At 71.1% G+C, this 15,609-nt stretch overlaps 1 protein-coding gene across 1 annotated transcript in view; it reads left to right on the plus strand.

Moving 5' to 3' along the window:
• The window catches only part of FLNA (filamin A), a 34,883-nt gene that overhangs the window by 4,105 nt on the left and 15,169 nt on the right, over positions 1–15,609 (plus strand). Inside the window, 22 exon segments of the mRNA XM_073322331.1 lie at positions 965–1,213; positions 1,502–1,599; positions 1,840–1,987; positions 2,350–2,468; positions 3,202–3,279; positions 3,411–3,573; positions 4,915–5,115; positions 5,761–5,898; positions 7,955–8,078; positions 8,343–8,479; positions 9,033–9,226; positions 9,518–9,631; positions 9,962–10,105; positions 10,774–10,897; positions 11,251–11,411; positions 12,110–12,200; positions 12,455–12,624; positions 13,214–13,331; positions 13,631–13,893; positions 14,193–14,790; positions 15,136–15,309; positions 15,405–15,567. Of these exon segments, the coding sequence (XP_073178432.1) occupies positions 965–1,213; positions 1,502–1,599; positions 1,840–1,987; positions 2,350–2,468; positions 3,202–3,279; positions 3,411–3,573; positions 4,915–5,115; positions 5,761–5,898; positions 7,955–8,078; positions 8,343–8,479; positions 9,033–9,226; positions 9,518–9,631; positions 9,962–10,105; positions 10,774–10,897; positions 11,251–11,411; positions 12,110–12,200; positions 12,455–12,624; positions 13,214–13,331; positions 13,631–13,893; positions 14,193–14,790; positions 15,136–15,309; positions 15,405–15,567 (3,769 nt within the window).

The following is a 15,609-nucleotide window of genomic DNA, read 5'->3' on the forward strand; positions in this document are numbered from 1 at the left end:
CCCTGCTCTTGGGCCCTGGCTCCTGTCCCCGGACGACGGCGGGGCTGGGCTCTTTCGGCCTCTGTGGGCTCAGCACCCCCCCCATTCCCCTCCCCCTCAGTCTGGGCCCCTCGCCAGGCCAGCCACAGGGTGGGGGAGGGGTCTGGGATGAATGGATTGGGGGCAGCCTGGGAAAGAGTCTTCTCTGGGGCTGGGGAGGGTCCTCTGATGGAAGGGGTCATGGCTGGAACTCTGGTGCCCCTCACTCCCGACCTGCAGCCCCTGCCAGCCCAGCCCCGGGCTTCTCCCAGCCCTGCCGCTGCCCCTCACTCCCGAGCCACAGCCCCGGTTTTTCCTGGGTACCAGGGCGGGGGGCTCAGAGGGGGATTGCTCGGTGCAGGGGAGCATTGGGGGGAATGGGGGGGGCTCGGAGAGGGATTGCTCGGTGCAGGGGAGCGTTGGGGGGCTCAGAGAGGGATTGCTCGGTGCAGGGGAGCGTTGGGGGGCTCAGAGGGGGATTGCTCGGTGCAGGGGAGCGTTGGGGGTATGGGGGGGCTCAGAGGGATTGCTCGGTGCAGGGGAGCGTTGGGGGCTCAGAGGGATTGCTTGGCGCAGGGGAGCATTGGGGGGTATGGGGGGCTCGGAGAGGCATTGCTCGGTGCAGGGGAGCGTTGGGGGGAATGGGGGGGCTCAGAGGGATTGCTCGGTGCAGGGGAGTGTTGGGGGGCTCAGAGGGATTGCTCGGTGCAGGGGAGTGTTGGGGGTATGGGGGGGCTCAGAGGCATTGCTCGGTGCAGGGGAGCGTTGGGGGTATGGGGGGGCTCAGAGGCATTGCTCGGTGCAGGGGAGTGTTGGGGGGCTCGGAGAGGGACTGCTCGGTGCAGGGGGACTTTAGGGGTGGGGTGTGGGTGGCGAGAGGGAGCTAGGGTGGGGGCGGGGTGCCGCTGGTGCCCAGCCCCCCGTGCTGACCCCCATCTACCCGCAGACAGCAAGGCCATCGTGGACGGGAACCTGAAGCTGATCCTGGGCCTGATCTGGACACTGATCCTGCACTATTCCATCTCCATGCCCATGTGGGACGAGGAGGACGATGAGGAGACCAAGAAGCAGACGCCGAAGCAGCGGCTGCTGGGCTGGATCCAGAACAAGCTGCCCGAGCTGCCCATCACCAACTTCAGCAAGGACTGGCAGAGCGGGCGGGCGCTGGGGGCCCTGGTGGACAGCTGTGCCCCGGGTGAGGGGCGCTGGGCCCTGGAGGGGGAGAAGGGGGTGCAGCGGCCGGGGGGGAAGAGGCTGCTGGTTCCGGCTCCAGGGCATTGTGGTGTATGGCGTCTGGCCATCGGGGGGGCTTGTGGGGGCAGGGAAGGGAGATTTGGGGGGAGCTCAGGAAGTCGGGGAACCCGGCCCGTCCAGCTGTGCTCCTGCCATGGCCACAGTGCAGCTGTGGGCCCCCTGGGGGCGGCAGCTGGGAGGGCCCCTGATGGGGGGACTCCATGTGCCACTAACTTCCCTGCTCCCCCAGGTCTCTGCCCCGACTGGGACTCGTGGGACGCCAGCAAACCCGTCAACAACGCCCGCGAGGCCATGCAGCAGGCCGACGACTGGCTGGGCATCCCCCAGGTGCGGGGCTGGTGCTGTCCTGAGGGGCGGGGGGGTCTCCTGGAAGGAGGGTGCAGGTGTCTGAGGGCCTGCTGGGGGTGCAGTGTCCTGGCGAAAAGGGGGTACCTTGGGGGTCTGGAGGGGGGTGCAGTGTTCAGGGGATGTGGGGGGGGCTGGGGGTACCTTGGGCTAGAGAGGACGTGGGGAGGCCATAGGGCCATGGTGGCAGTTCTGACACCCCCTCCCCGGTCCCTACGGCAGGTCATCACCCCGGAGGAGATCGTGGACCCCAATGTGGACGAGCACTCGGTCATGACGTACCTGTCCCAGTTCCCGAAGGCCAAGCTCAAGCCGGGTGCCCCCCTGCGCCCCAAGCTGAACCCCAAGAAGGCACGAGCCTATGGCCCTGGTGAGTCCTGGGGGCTAGCCCAGACTGGGGGGGCAGCTCCCCCATGGGCCAGCCTCTCCCTTTGCCCCCCTCTCTGCTGACCCCTCCCTGCTCTTTCTGCTCCCAGGGCAGAGACTCACTTGGGGGCCTGGCCCCCCTCCCTCTTTGGGGCTCTCCAGCCCCCTGCCCCTCCTCACCCCATGGGGCAGAGGCCCCCCCATGGCTGTATCACCATTGCCCCTTCTCAGGGTGCCCCATGGCAGCCTCTCTGCCCCCTCCCGGGCTGACTCTGCCCCCTCCCGGGCTGACTCTGCCCCCTCCCGGGCTGACTCTGCCCCCTCCCGGGCTGACTCTGCCCCCTCCCGGGCTGACTCTGCCCCCAGGTATTGAGCCCACAGGGAACATGGTGAAGAGAAAGGCCGAGTTCACCGTGGAGACCATCAGTGCCGGCCAGGGCGACGTCCTGGTCTACGTGGAGGACCCAGCTGGGCACAGAGAAGAGGTGGGAGCCCAGGGCCAGGCTAGCAGGGGCTGCGGGTCGGGAGTGAGGGGCACCGGCAGGGCTGGGGGGAGCCCAGGGTCAGGCTAGCAGGGGCTGCGGGTCGGGAGTGAGGGGCACCGGCAGGGCTGGGGGGAGCCCAGGGCCGGGCTGGCAGGGGCTGCGGGTCGGGAGTGAGGGGCACCGGCGGGGCTGGGGGGAGCCCGGGGCCGGGCTGGCAGGGGCTGCGGGTCGGGAGTGAGGGGCACCGGCGGGGCTGCAGGGGGGCAGGGCCGGGCTGGCAGGGGCTGCGGGTCGGGAGTGAGGGGCACCGGCGGGGCTGGGGGGAGCCCAGGGCCGGGCTGGCAGGGGCTGCGGGTCGGGAGTGAGGGGCACCGGCGGGGCTGGGGGGGGCCCAGGGCCGGGCTGGCAGGGGCTGCGGGTCGGGAGTGAGGGGCACCGGCGGGGCTGGGGGGAGCCCAGGGCCGGGCTGGCAGGGGCTGCGGGTCGGGAGTGAGGGGCACCGGCGGGGCTGGGGGGAGCCCAGGGCCGGGCTGGCAGGGGCTGCGGGTCGGGAGTGAGGGGCACCGGCGGGGCATGGGGGAGCCCAGGGCCGGGCTGGCAGGGGCTGCGGGTCGGGAGTGAGGGGCACCGGCGGGGCTGGGGGGGGCCCAGGGCCGGGTTGGCAGGGGGCCGTGGGTCAGGAGTGAGGGGTGCTGGTGGGGGGCTCTGGGTCTAATGCTGTTTCTCGCCATAGGCCAAGGTCGTCGCGAACAACGACAAGAACCGAACTTTCTCCGTCTCGTACGTTCCCAAAGTGACGGGGGTCCACAAGGTGAGAATCCCTTGGCTCCTGCCCTCCCGGTCCTGGAGAGAGAACCCAGGAGTCCTGGCTCCCAGCCCCCCCCCAGCTCTGACCACCAGCCCCCCGGAGTCCGGCTCCCGCTGTAACCCCTCTGCCCCCAGGTGACGGTGCTGTTCGCCGGGCAGCACATTGCCAAGAGCCCGTTCGAGGTGACTGTGGGGAAGTCGCTGGGCGACGCCGGGCGGGTGACGGCCCAGGGGCCCGGCCTGGAGCCCACCGGCAACATCGCCAACAAGGTCACCTCCTTCGAGGTCTTCACGGCCGGTGAGTGGGTGGGGGGCTGGGCCGGGAGGGCCCGAGGGGGGCCGGGCCGGGGCTGACCCTTCCCTCCCCCAGCTAGGCGTGGGGGCGAGCGAGGTGGAGCTGGGGGCCCTGTTGGGGGCCGGGGTGACCCCTCCTTCCCCCCCCCCAGGTGCGGGGGCGGGCGAGGTGGGGCTGGGGGCCCTGTGGGGGCTGGGCTGACCCCTCCTCCCCCCAGGCGCGGGGGCGAGCGAGGTGGAGCTGGGGGCCCTGTTGGGGGCCGGGGTGACCCCTCCTTCCCCCCCCCAGGTGCGGGGGCGGGCGAGTTGGGGCTGGGGGCCCTGTGGGGGCTGGGCTGACCCCTCCTCCCCCCCCAGGTGCGGGGGCGGGCGAGGTGGGGCTGGGGGGGCCCTGTGAGGGCTGGGCTGACCCCTCCTCCTCCCCCCAGGCGCGGGGGCGGGCGAGGTGGGGCTGGGGCCTGGGCTGACCCCTCCTCCCCCCCCAGGCGCGGGGGCGGGCGAGGTGGGGCTGGGGGGGCCCTGTGGGGCTGGGCTGACCCCTCCTCCTCCCCCCAGGCGCGGGGGCGGGCGAGGTGGGGCTGGGGCCTGGGCTGACCCCTCCTCCTCCCCCCAGGCGTGGGGGCGGGCGAGGTGGGGCTGGGGGGGCCCTGTGAGGGCTGGGCTGACCCCACCTCCCCCCAGGCGCGGGGGGCGGGCGAGGTGGGGCTGGGGGGGCCCCGTGGGGCTGGGCTGACCCCTCCTCCCCCCAGGCACGGGGGCGGGCGAGGTGGGGCTGGGGGGCCCTGTGAGGGGGGCCCGGGCTGACCCCTCCTCCCCCCAGGCGCGGGGGCGGGCGAGGTGGGGCTGGGGGGGCCCTGTGAGGGGGGGCCCGGGCTGACCCCTCCTCCCCCCAGGCGCGGGGGCGGGCGAGGTGGGGCTGGGGGGGCCCCGTGAGGGGGGCCCGGGCTGACCCCTCCTCCCCCCAGGCGCGGGGGGCGGGCGAGGTGGGGCTGGGGGGGCCCCGTGGGGCTGGGCTGACCCCTCCTCCCCCCAGGCGCGGGGGCGGGCGAGGTGGGGCTGGGGGGGCCCCGTGGGGCCGGGCTGACCCCTCCTCCCCCCAGGCGCGGGGGGCGGGCGAGGTGGGGCTGGGGGGGCCCCGTGGGGCCGGGCTGACCCCTCCTCCCCCCAGGCGTGGGGGCGGGCGAGGCGGGGCTGGGGGGGCCCCGTGGGGCCGGGCTGACCCCTCCTCCCCCCAGGCGCGGGGGCGGGCGAGGTGGGGCTGGGGCCCGGGCTGACCCCTCCTCCCCCCAGGCGCGGGGGCGGGCGAGGTGGGGCTGGGGCCCGGGCTGACCCCTCCTCCCCCCAGGCGCGGGGGCGGGCGAGGTGGAGGTGACGGTGGTGGACCCCAGCGGGCGTAAGGGGGCGGTGGACCAGCAGCTGGAGGACAAGGCCGACAGCACCTACCGGTGCTCCTACCGCCCGGGCACCGAGGGCACCTACAGCGTCCACGTGACCTTCGGGGGCACGCCCATCCCCCGCAGCCCCTACACCGTCGCCGTGGGGCAGGGTGAGCACGGGGGCCGGGGCGGGGCGGGGCGGGTCTCCCACAGCGCCCCATGTCTGGGGGGTCTCTGCTGTCTGTCTCTCTCTGCCCCCAGCACAGGGCATCTCGGGGGTTACGCTCACTCTGCCCCAAGGATATGGGGGTTCTCTCTCGCCGCCCCCCGGTAACCCCCCTCTCTCTCCTCTCTCCGCTGCGCTCCCAGCTGTCCTAGCTCTCTCTCTCTCTGTCTGTCTCTCGACGAGCCGCCGTCCCGGATCCTTGGCTGGTGCCCCTCACCCTGGCGCCAGGCCGGCCCGGGGCTAATGGTACTGTGTGATCTCTGGGGCAGGGCGGGGGGTGCGGGCGCTGCCCCTGGGAGGGGGGCTGGGGCCCAGAGAGCCTCCATTCTTGGCGGGGGGTGGCCCTGGACGCCTGGGTCCCCTTTCTCGCTGCCTAGCAAGTAATCCCGGTGCCTGCAGGGGTGGGGGGAACCTGGACACCTGGGTCCTTCTCGCACTCTCTCTCTTTTCCCCTGCTGTGCATCACTGTGGAGTGGGAGCCCCGGACGCCTGGGTTCCTCCCTCACTTGAGACTGTAACCCCAATGCCTGGTGGGAGTGGGGGGCACCCAGACGCCTGGGCCCCTCTCACGATTCGTTCCCCCCCCCAGCTTGTAACCCCAGTGCCTGCCGGGCCACGGGGCGGGGGCTGCAGCCCAAGGGGCTCCGGGTGAAGGAGCCGGCGGATTTCAAGGTCTACACAAAAGGTGCCGGCAGCGGAGAGCTCAAGGTCACGGTCAAGGGCCCAAGTGAGTGACACCCCCCCGGGGAGTGGCTGGGGGGTGCAGGAAGCAATGGGGGGGGTGCCCTATGGGGTGGGGGGGCTGCCCCACACTGACCCTGTCTCCCCGCAGAGGGGCCGGAGAGCGTGAAGCAGAAGGATCTGGGGGGTCTGTGGTAGGAGGGGCTGCCCCATGGAGGGGGGGGTCCTGCCCCACTCTGACCCTGTCTCCCCGCAGAGGGGCTGGAGAGCGTGAAGCGGTAGGATCTGGGGGGTCTGTGGTAGGAGGGGCTGCCCCACGGAGGGGGGGGGTCCTGCCCCACTCTGACCCTGTCTCCCCGCAGAGGGGCCGGAGAGCGTGAAGCAGAAGGATCTGGGGGGTCTGTGGTGGGAGGGGCTGCCCCATGGAGGGGGGGGCTGCCCCACTCTGACCCTGTCTCCCCGCAGAGGGGCTGGAGAGCGTGAAGCGGTAGGATCTGGGGGGTCTGTGGTAGGAGGGGCTGCCCCACGGAGGGGGGGGTCCTGCCCCACTCTGACCCTGTCTCCCCGCAGAGGGGCCGGAGAGCGTGAAGCGGTAGGATCTGGGGGGTCTGTGGTAGGAGGGGCTGCCCCATGGAGGGGGGGGTCCTGCCCCACTCTGACCCTGTCTCCCCGCAGAGGGGCCGGAGAGCGTGAAGTGGTAGGATCTGGGGGGTCTGTGGTAGGAGGGGCTGCCCCACGGAGGGGGGGGGTCCTGCCCCACTCTGACCCTGTCTCCCCGCAGAGGGGCTGGAGAGCGTGAAGCGGTAGGATCTGGGGGGTCTGTGGTAGGAGGGGCTGCCCCATGGAGGGGGGGGTCCTGCCCCACTCTGACCCTGTCTCCCCGCAGAGGGGCCGGAGAGCGTGAAGCGGTAGGATCTGGGGGGTCTGTGGTAGGAGGGGCTGCCCCACGGAGGGGGGGGTCCTGCCCCACTCTGACCCTGTCTCCCCGCAGAGGGGCCGGAGAGCGTGAAGCGGTAGGATCTGGGGGGTCTGTGGTAGGAGGGGCTGCCCCATGGAGGGGGGGGGTCTGCCCCACACTGACCCTGTGTCCCCGCAGAGGGGCCGGAGAGTGTGAAGCAGAAGGAGGGGCTGCCCCAATGAGGGGGGGGTCTGCCCCACACTGACCCTGTCTCCCCGCAGAGGGGCCGGAGAGCGTGAAGCAGAAGGATCTGGGGGGTCTGTGGTAGGAGGGGCTGCCCCATGGAGGGGGGGGTCCTGCCCCACTCTGACCCTGTCTCCCCGCAGAGGGGCCGGAGAGCGTGAAGTGGTAGGATCTGGGGGGTCTGTGGTAGGAGGGGCTGCCCCACGGAGGGGGGGGGTCCTGCCCCACTCTGACCCTGTCTCCCCGCAGAGGGGCTGGAGAGCGTGAAGCGGTAGGATCTGGGGGGTCTGTGGTAGGAGGGGCTGCCCCATGGAGGGGGGGGGTCTGCCCCACACTGACCCTGTGTCCCCGCAGAGGGGCCGGAGAGTGTGAAGCAGAAGGATCTGGGGGGTCTGTGGTAGGAGGGGCTGCCCCATGGAGGGGGGGGGTCTGCCCCACACTGACCCTGTGTCCCCGCAGAGGGGCCGGAGAGCGTGAAGCGGTAGGAGGGGCTGCCCCAATGAGGGGGGGGTCTGCCCCACACTGACCCTGTCTCCCCGCAGAGGGGCCGGAGAGCGTGAAGCAGAAGGATCTGGGGGGTCTGTGGTAGGAGGGGCTGCCCCATGGAGGGGGGGGGTCTGCCCCACACTGACCCTGTGTCCCTGCAGAGGGGCTGGAGAGTGTGAAGCAGAAGGATCTGGGGGGTCTGTGGTAGGAGGGGCTGCCCCATGGAGGGGGGGGGTCTGCCCCACACTGACCCTGTGTCCCTGCAGAGGGGCCGGAGAGTGTGAAGCAGAAGGATCTGGGGGGTCTGTGGTGGGAGGGCCTGCCCCAATGAGGGGGGGGGTCTGCCCCACACTGACCCTGTCTCCCCGCAGAGGGGCCGGAGAGCGTGAAGCAGAAGGATCTGGGGGGTCTGTGGTGGGAGGGGCTGCCCCAATGAGGGGGGGGTCTGCCCCACACTGACCCTGTCTCCCCGCAGAGGGGCCGGAGAGCGTGAAGCAGAAGGATCTGGGCGACGGGGTTTTTGCCTTCGAGTATTTCCCCACCCTGCCCGGGAACTACACCGTCACCGTCACCTGGGGGGGGCAGCAAGTGCCACGCAGGTGAGCGCCCCGTGGGCTGCTGGGGGGGGAGGCATGGGGCTGCAGGGGGCCTGGTGCATGCTGGGATGTCTGGGGTCAGGATGCCCCGGAGCACGCTGCGGGGGCCGGGTGGGGAGCTGGGTGATGCCCCCATGCAAGCTGGGGGGGGGGGTGCGAAGTGCCTGGTGCATGCGATCCCCTTGGGGGGAGGGACCAAGGGGGGGCACGGTGCCCATGGGGATCCCGTTGTGACCTGCCCGGCCTTCCCCCCTCTCCACCCCCCAGCCCATTCGAGGTGAAGGTCGGCCCCGAGTGCGGCAGCCAGAAGGTCCGGGCCTGGGGGCCGGGGCTGGAGGGCGGCGTGGTCGGCAAGTCGGCCGACTTCGTGGTGGAGGCCATCGGGGACGACGTGGGCACGCTGGGTGAGGGGGGAGTCGGGGGAGCGGGGAGCTGGTGGGGGGCTGAGTCGGGGGAGCGGGGAGCTGGTGGGGGGCTGAGTCGGGGGAGCGGGGAGCTGGTGGGGGGCTGAGTCGGGGGAGCGGGGAGCTGGTGGGGGGCTGAGTCGGGGGAGCGGGGAGCTGGGTGGGGGGCTGAGTCGGGGGAGCTGAGTCGGGTGGGGGGAGTTGGCTTCCCCAATCTTGGTCCCACCCGGGAAGTTTGGGTGTGGGGGGTCGGGGAAATGCTGGGGAGTCATGGGGGGGAGGCTGCGAGGGGTCTTCAGTCTTGGTCGGGGGGCTGGTTGCTCACAGCAGGGTCCTCAGATCTCAATTGGGGTGGCAGGGATTTGGGTGCTGCCGGGGTCCCCATCTTGGGGTGGGGCTGCAAGGTGGGGAGGGCTGGGCATTCACTGGTACCCCACCCCCACGGAGGTGTGGAGGGGCTGGTCTCCCCCTGGGGGTGCGGAGCTGGGGGCCCCCGTGCGGGGGCCGGTGGAGGGGCTGCCAGCCCTGGTCTCACGCCCCCCGCGCCCCCCAGGGTTCTCGGTGGAGGGCCCCTCCCAGGCCAGGATCGAGTGCGACGACCGGGGCGACGGCTCGTGTGACGTGCGCTACTGGCCCCAGGAGCCGGGGGACTACGCCGTGCACGTTCTCTGCAACGGGGACGACATTCGCCACAGCCCCTTCATGGCCGAGATCCGCCCCGCCCCGCGCGACCTGCACCCCGAGAAGGTACCGCCCGCCGGGTGGGGCGGGCCCCCGGCTCTGGGAGGGGAGCGGGGCTGGGAGCCCGGACTCCTGGGTCCTCTCCCCGGCTCTGGGAGGGGAGCGGGGCTGCTGGTTAGAGCAGGCGGGTCTGGGAGCCCGGACTCCTGGGTTCTCTCCCCGGCTCTGGGAGGGGAGCAGGGCTGGGAGCCCGGACTCCTGGGTTCTCTCCCCGGCTCTGGGAGGGGAGTGGGGTCTCGTGCTGGGATTGGGGCTGACATGAAGGCAGGGTCTCCTCTCACCCATGGCCCCCCACAGGTGAAGGCCCACGGGCCTGGGCTGGAGAAAACCGGGGTCGCCATCAACAAACCAGCCGAGTTCATGGTGGACGCCAAGAACGGCGGGAAGGCCCCTCTCAAGGTCCAGGTGCAGGTGAGGAGGGGGGGGCGCCAGGTGGGGGTGGCCTGGGGCTGGGGGGTGACCCAGGGCTGGGGCAGGTCAGCGTTGCTGGGTGCAGACGGGGTGGCTGGGTGCATCCTGGCGGAGGTGCCAAGTGGGGAACTGGGGGCTTGACCCCACTCTGCCCCCAAGATGTGGAGGGCACCCGAGGGTGGGAGGCTGGGGGCCGGCTGGCGGCTGACCTGCTCTGCCCCCCCCGGGGAGGAAGTGGGGGCCGGCTGGTGGCTGCCCTGCCCTGCCCCACTCCCCGGGGAGGAGGAGGAAGGGGGGGCTGGGGGGCCGGCTGACCCGCTCTGCCCCCAGGATGCGGGGGGCGCCCCGGTGGACGTGGCGGTGAAGGACAATGGCAACGGCACCTACAGCTGCTCCTACGTGCCCAAGAAGCCGGTGAAGCACACGGCCATGGTGTCCTGGGGGGGCGTCAACATCCCCAACAGCCCCTACCGCGTGAGTGCCCGGGGGGGGCCCCACGGGGGGCCGGGGCTGGGGGGCGTGTCCCACAATGCACCAGGGCGGGGGGGGGGTGCCCATAGCAGCAGCTTGGGCCTAGTGATCCCAGGCCAGGGCTTGACGATACAGGGATTTTCTCCCATAATGCAGTGGGCTGGGGGGGAAGCGGGGGGGTCCCAGGGTGCGCTGGGCTGGGGGGGACTTAGCCGTGGTAACAGGTTGGGCCGGGCGATCCCAGGCCTTGGCGGGCAGGGAGCCTCTGGGCCGAACTGCGCCGGAGGCTGGGGGCCAGTGACCCCGCCAGGCCTGCCGCCGGGGGGGGACACGTGCTGAAATAGCCCCCCACGGTGTCTGCCTCCCACTGCATGGGACCCTGGGGCAGCCCGGACACTTGGGTTCTCCCCCGGCTCTGGGAGGGGAGTGGGATCTGGTGGTCGGAGCAGGGGGGCTGGGAGCCAGGACGCCTGGGTTCTCTCCAGCTGTGGGGGGGAGGGCGGTGTGTGCATCACCCCAGCAATAGGCATTATAATGTGAAGCCCCCCCCCTCACCCCCCCGGACCCTGCAGCTGGGGCCTCCTGTTCCCCTTCCCTCTCGGGGGTGTTGACTGCGGGTGAAGAGCTCGGGGGGAGGGGGACACCCCGTCTGACCTGTCCCTTCCCCCCAGGTGAACGTGGGGGCCGGCAGCCACCCCCACAAGGTGAAGGTGTACGGCCCCGGTGTGGCCAAGACTGGGCTCAAGGCCCACGAACCCACCTACTTCACCGTGGACTGTGCCGAGGCCGGGCAGGGTGAGTGCCGGGGGGGGCTCTGGGGCGGGTGGGAGCTGAGGGCAGGCTGGGGGCTCTGGTGGGGGGTGGGAGCTGCTCGGGTGTTGGCAGCTGGGGGGGGCCTCTGGGGGAGTGGGAGGGCTGTGGGCAGACGAGGGGGATGTGGGAGCTGGAAGGGCTCAGGGGGGCGTGGGAGGTTGGGGACAGGCTGGGGGGTGGGAGCCAGGGGGCTCTAGTGGGTCTCCCTGCGCCCACCACCTGGGGAGTTGGGGGGGTGATTTGAGGGTGACCCGGGCGTGGCAGAGGTCGGTGGGGTGCATGGCAGGGGGGGCCGTGGGGGGAGCTGACAGCTCTGCCGGTCCCCCCACCCCCAGGTGACGTGAGCATCGGGATCAAGTGCGCCCCGGGCGTGGTGGGGCCGGCCGAGGCCGACATCGACTTTGATATCATCCGCAATGACAACGACACGTTCACCGTGCGGTACACGCCCCGTGGGCCTGGCACCTACACCATCATGGTGCTCTTCGCCGACCAGGTCAGCGGGGGGTGCCACGGGGTCCCCGGGCCGTGCTCTGACCTGCTCCCCACGAAGCCGGGCAGGACTCTGGGGGAGGCTGCTCCCCGAGAGGAGACTCCCCCAGTCTGCAGGACACACAGCTCCCCCGGCTTCCCCCTTCCTGGGTCTGACTCCAGCCTCCCCTGCCCCTCCCTGCGCTTCCACAGCGAGTCCCCCGGGCGGGGTCCTGGGGGGCCAGACGGCCCTGCCCCCCCAGAGGTGACTCTCGGGCAGCGTGTAGAAGAGAGTTTGGTAGCACAGAAATCGGTGACTTTCAGCCAAGCCCATCTTGGGGAGTCCCGGGCCAGATGGCCTGGACTCCCCCTCTTCCAGTCCCCCAAGCAGACTGCCAGCTTCCAGTGACCCCCACCTCCAGATGGCCTGGACTCCCACCCATGGCTGCTCCTCCTCTTTGTCCTGCTTGGTCACCCCCCTCCTGGGTCTCCGGTTACATACCTGCAGCCTCCCCTGTACCCAGTTCCCACTGGTGCAGTACATGGGGAAACTGAGGTACACACCGTATTCGTATAGGACAGTAAGACTCTCACATACAACACAACCAGATGAAGCAGTGAGGGGGCTCATTGCAGAGGGGGGCTGTCCCGCTCAGGGTGGCAGAGGGGTGTGAGGTGGGGCCCACAGCTTCACGGTCCTCTGACTCCCTGCTACGTCCTTAGGCCACCCCCACCAGCCCCATCCGCATCAAGGTGGACCCATCCCATGACGTCAGCAAGGTCAAGGCCGAAGGGCCTGGGCTGAACCGGACTGGTGAGATTGGGGGGAAGGGGGCTGGTCTGGGCAACGGAGGAAATTCTGTCTTGGTGTGGGGCATGGAGGGGGAAGGGGGGGCGGCGCGGGCAGCGGAGGGGGAAGGGGGGCAGCGTGGGGGATGGAGGGGGAAGGGGGGGCGGTGCGGGGGAAGGGGCGGCGCGGGCAGCGGAGGGGGATGGAGGGGGAAGGGGTCAGCGGAGGGGAATGGAGGGGAAATACAGCCACTGACCCCCATGGGCTCCCCCCGGCAGGCGTGGAACTGGGCAAGCCCACTCACTTCACGGTGAACGCCAAGGCGGGGGGCCGGGCGCCCCTGGACGTGCAGTTCACCGGCCCGGCCAAGGGCGAGGCGGTGCGGGACTCGGAGGTGATCGACAACCACGACGGGACCCACACGGTGAAATACACCCCTGTGCAGCAGGTACGAGGGGAGGCCCTGACTCCATCCCCCCGAGCTGGCAGGGCATGGGTCTCCGGGGGCCCCCTCTCCCCAGGTCTGGGGTTGGGCTCCGTTTTCCCCTTGCAGGGTGTCCCAGCCTCGGGCGCTCTCAGCTCTGTATGGCCCTTGGGAGGAGCCCCCTCCGGTGTGACAGCCCTTCTAGGGGTTCGCTCTCTCAGGGGGGTTAAACTCTGAGCCCCACTGGCACCTGGGACTGCACCTATCTGAGCCTCCAGCAGCCTGGCTTTGCCGTGGGCCCCCTCAGGGAGTCCCCTCGCTCTGGTCTCTGCTGCCTTTGGGGGTGAGGGCCCCGATGTGTGCCCCCTCCCCGACCTCTAGCCTGCAGGGACTTTCAGCCAACGTCACACAGAGGGTTGCCCCGGCCATCAGTGGCCAGGCTACAGAGTGACCGGCCACTGTCTGCGCCTGTCGCAGTCACACCCACCCTCTAGGGGTTGCTGTGACGGTCACACCTTCATCCCACCACTGAGAGACTTGAGTAACACACAGGGAAACTGAGGCACACGGTGTTCAGAGAAAACTACACCAACCTTCCCGCTTCATCACACAGGGTAACCTGGGTGTGGCTGTGACCTACGGCGGAGACCACATCCCCAAAAGCCCCTTCAGCGTGGGCGTGGCCCCCAGCCTGGACCTCAGCAAGATCAAGATCACTGGCCTGGCTGACAGTGCGTACCCAGGCAGGGAGGGCTGGGCCTCCTGACCCAGCTAAGGGGACAAACACAGTGCTGGGGGGCTAGAGGGAGGAGCTGGGGGGTCGAGCCTGTCCCATGCCAGGCTGCAGCTAAGAGGGCGAGTGCGGTGCTAGGGGGCCTGGGAAAACTTGTCTCCTCTACGGAGCGGCGACATCGGACAGCAGGCGGGGTGGGGGTCCCCAGTGGGGCAGATGGGGCCTGGCCGTGGGGAGGGGCCTAGGGGGCTGGAGACAGACCCAGCCCCGGGCTCACAGCTCTCCCTCTCTGTGCAGAAGTTGAGGCGGGCAAGGACCAGGAGTTCACAGTCAAGTCCAAGGGGGCCGGCGGGCAGGGCAAGGTGGCCGCCAAGATCACGGGGCCGGCGGGCAAGTCGGTCCCGTGCAAAGTGGAGCCGGGCCTGAGCCCCGACAACAACGTGGTGAAATTCATCCCCCGCGAGGAGGGGCCCTACGAGGTGCAGGTGACCTATGATGGAGCCCCCGTGCCCGGCAGTCCCTTCCCCGTGGAGGCCGTGCCCCCCACCAACCCCTCCAAGGTAGGTGTCCCCTGCTGCCGTCCCCCCGCCATGGGCAGCCCTGCTGGGGGGACCTGGGAGCCGGGGGTGGGACATCCCACGGCCATTGGCTGGGGGACTAGAGTCCTTCCCCGTCCATAGGTGAAGGCTCGGGGGAGGTGGGTGGGGGTCTGTGCTGGGGCAGACAGTTACCTGGCGAGATGGGCATGGGGCAGGGCCTTAGCAAGGCGGTCGGGGAGGTGCCCGGCGAGGTGGGCGGGGGGCTACAGTGGACGGGCACCAAGCCAGCTCAGGGCCCCTCACCCTCCCTCTCCCCACAGGTGAAGGCCTACGGGCCGGGGCTGCAGGGCGGACAGGCCGGCTCGCCTGCCCCGTTCACCATTGACACGAAGGGGGCCGGCACGGGGGGCCTGGGGCTGACCGTGGAGGGTCCCTGTGAGGCCAAGATCGAGTGCCTGGACAACGGAGACGGCACCTGCTCAGTCTCCTACCTGCCGACGGAGCCTGGCGACTACAACATCAACATCCTGTTCGCGGGCGCCCACGTGCCCGGCTCGCCCTTCCGGGCGGCCGTCCGGCCCCGCTTTGACCCCTCCAAGGTGACCTGCTCGGGGCCGGGGCTGGAGCGGGCCACGGCCGGCCAGACGGGCCAGTTCCACGTGGACTGCTCGCGGGCCGGCAGCGCCGAGCTCACCATCGAGATCATCTCGGAGGGCGGGGCACAAGCCGAAGTGCGGGTAGAGGACAACGGCGACGGGACCTACACCATCGCCTACACCCCCCTCTGCTCCGGCACCTACACCATCACCATCAAGTACGGAGGGCAGCCCGTGCCCCACTTCCCCAGCAAGCTGCTGGTGGGGCCAGCCCTCGACACCTCCGGGGTCAAGGTCTACGGGCCTGGCGTGGAGGGCGAAGGTCAGCAGCGGGCTGGGGGGCCGGGGGGAGCGGCCCGCCATGGAGGGTGAAGCTCGGTGGGGTTGGGGGGCGCTGTGGGGGTAGCAAAGGGGTACGGGGCTGGGATGGGGGGCGATGGTCTGACAGGCACAAGGAGGCAGAGATCAGCTGATGGCGGGCAGGGGTCTGCAGGGGCAAACACCTGGGGTTGGGAGCGATGGGAGGGGGAAGATCTGTGGGCCGGGCATGGGGAAGCGAGGGGCCTGGCGGAGTGGGGTGCAGGGTTAATTCCTGGGGGGCGGCCACAGTGCACGGCAGGGGGGCCCTGCGCCCTGGCCCTTGGCCTGACCCGCCCCCCTGGTGCAGGCGTGTTCCGGGAGGCCACGACCGAGTTCAGTGTTGACGCCCGGGCACTGGGCGCGGCCGGTGGGCCCCACGTGAAGACCCGGGTGTCCAACCCCTCGGGGAACCTGACCGAGGCCTTTGTGCAGGATCGCGGCGACGGCACGTACCATGTGGAGTACACCCCCTACGAGGAGGGTGAGCCGGGGGGACCGGGGCGTGGGGGGAGGGGAAACGGGGGTGGGACGGAGCCCAGCCCCCCTGACCTCCCTCTTCTCCCGGCCCCCGCGCAGGTGTCCACTCTGTCGACGTGACCTACGACGGGAGCCCTGTGCCCAACAGCCCCTTCCGGGTGCCGGTCACCGAGGGCTGCGACCCCACCCGGGTCCGGGTGCACGGGCCAGGCCTGCAGAGCGGCACCACCAACCAGCCCAATCGCTTCACCGTGGAGACCAGGTGAGGGGCTGGCTCGGGGGGGGTGGCATGGGGGGGCGCCCG

Source organism: Lepidochelys kempii, chromosome 23 (assembly GCF_965140265.1).
Source record: "Lepidochelys kempii isolate rLepKem1 chromosome 23, rLepKem1.hap2, whole genome shotgun sequence".
Taxonomy (NCBI): domain Eukaryota; kingdom Metazoa; phylum Chordata; order Testudines; family Cheloniidae; genus Lepidochelys; species Lepidochelys kempii.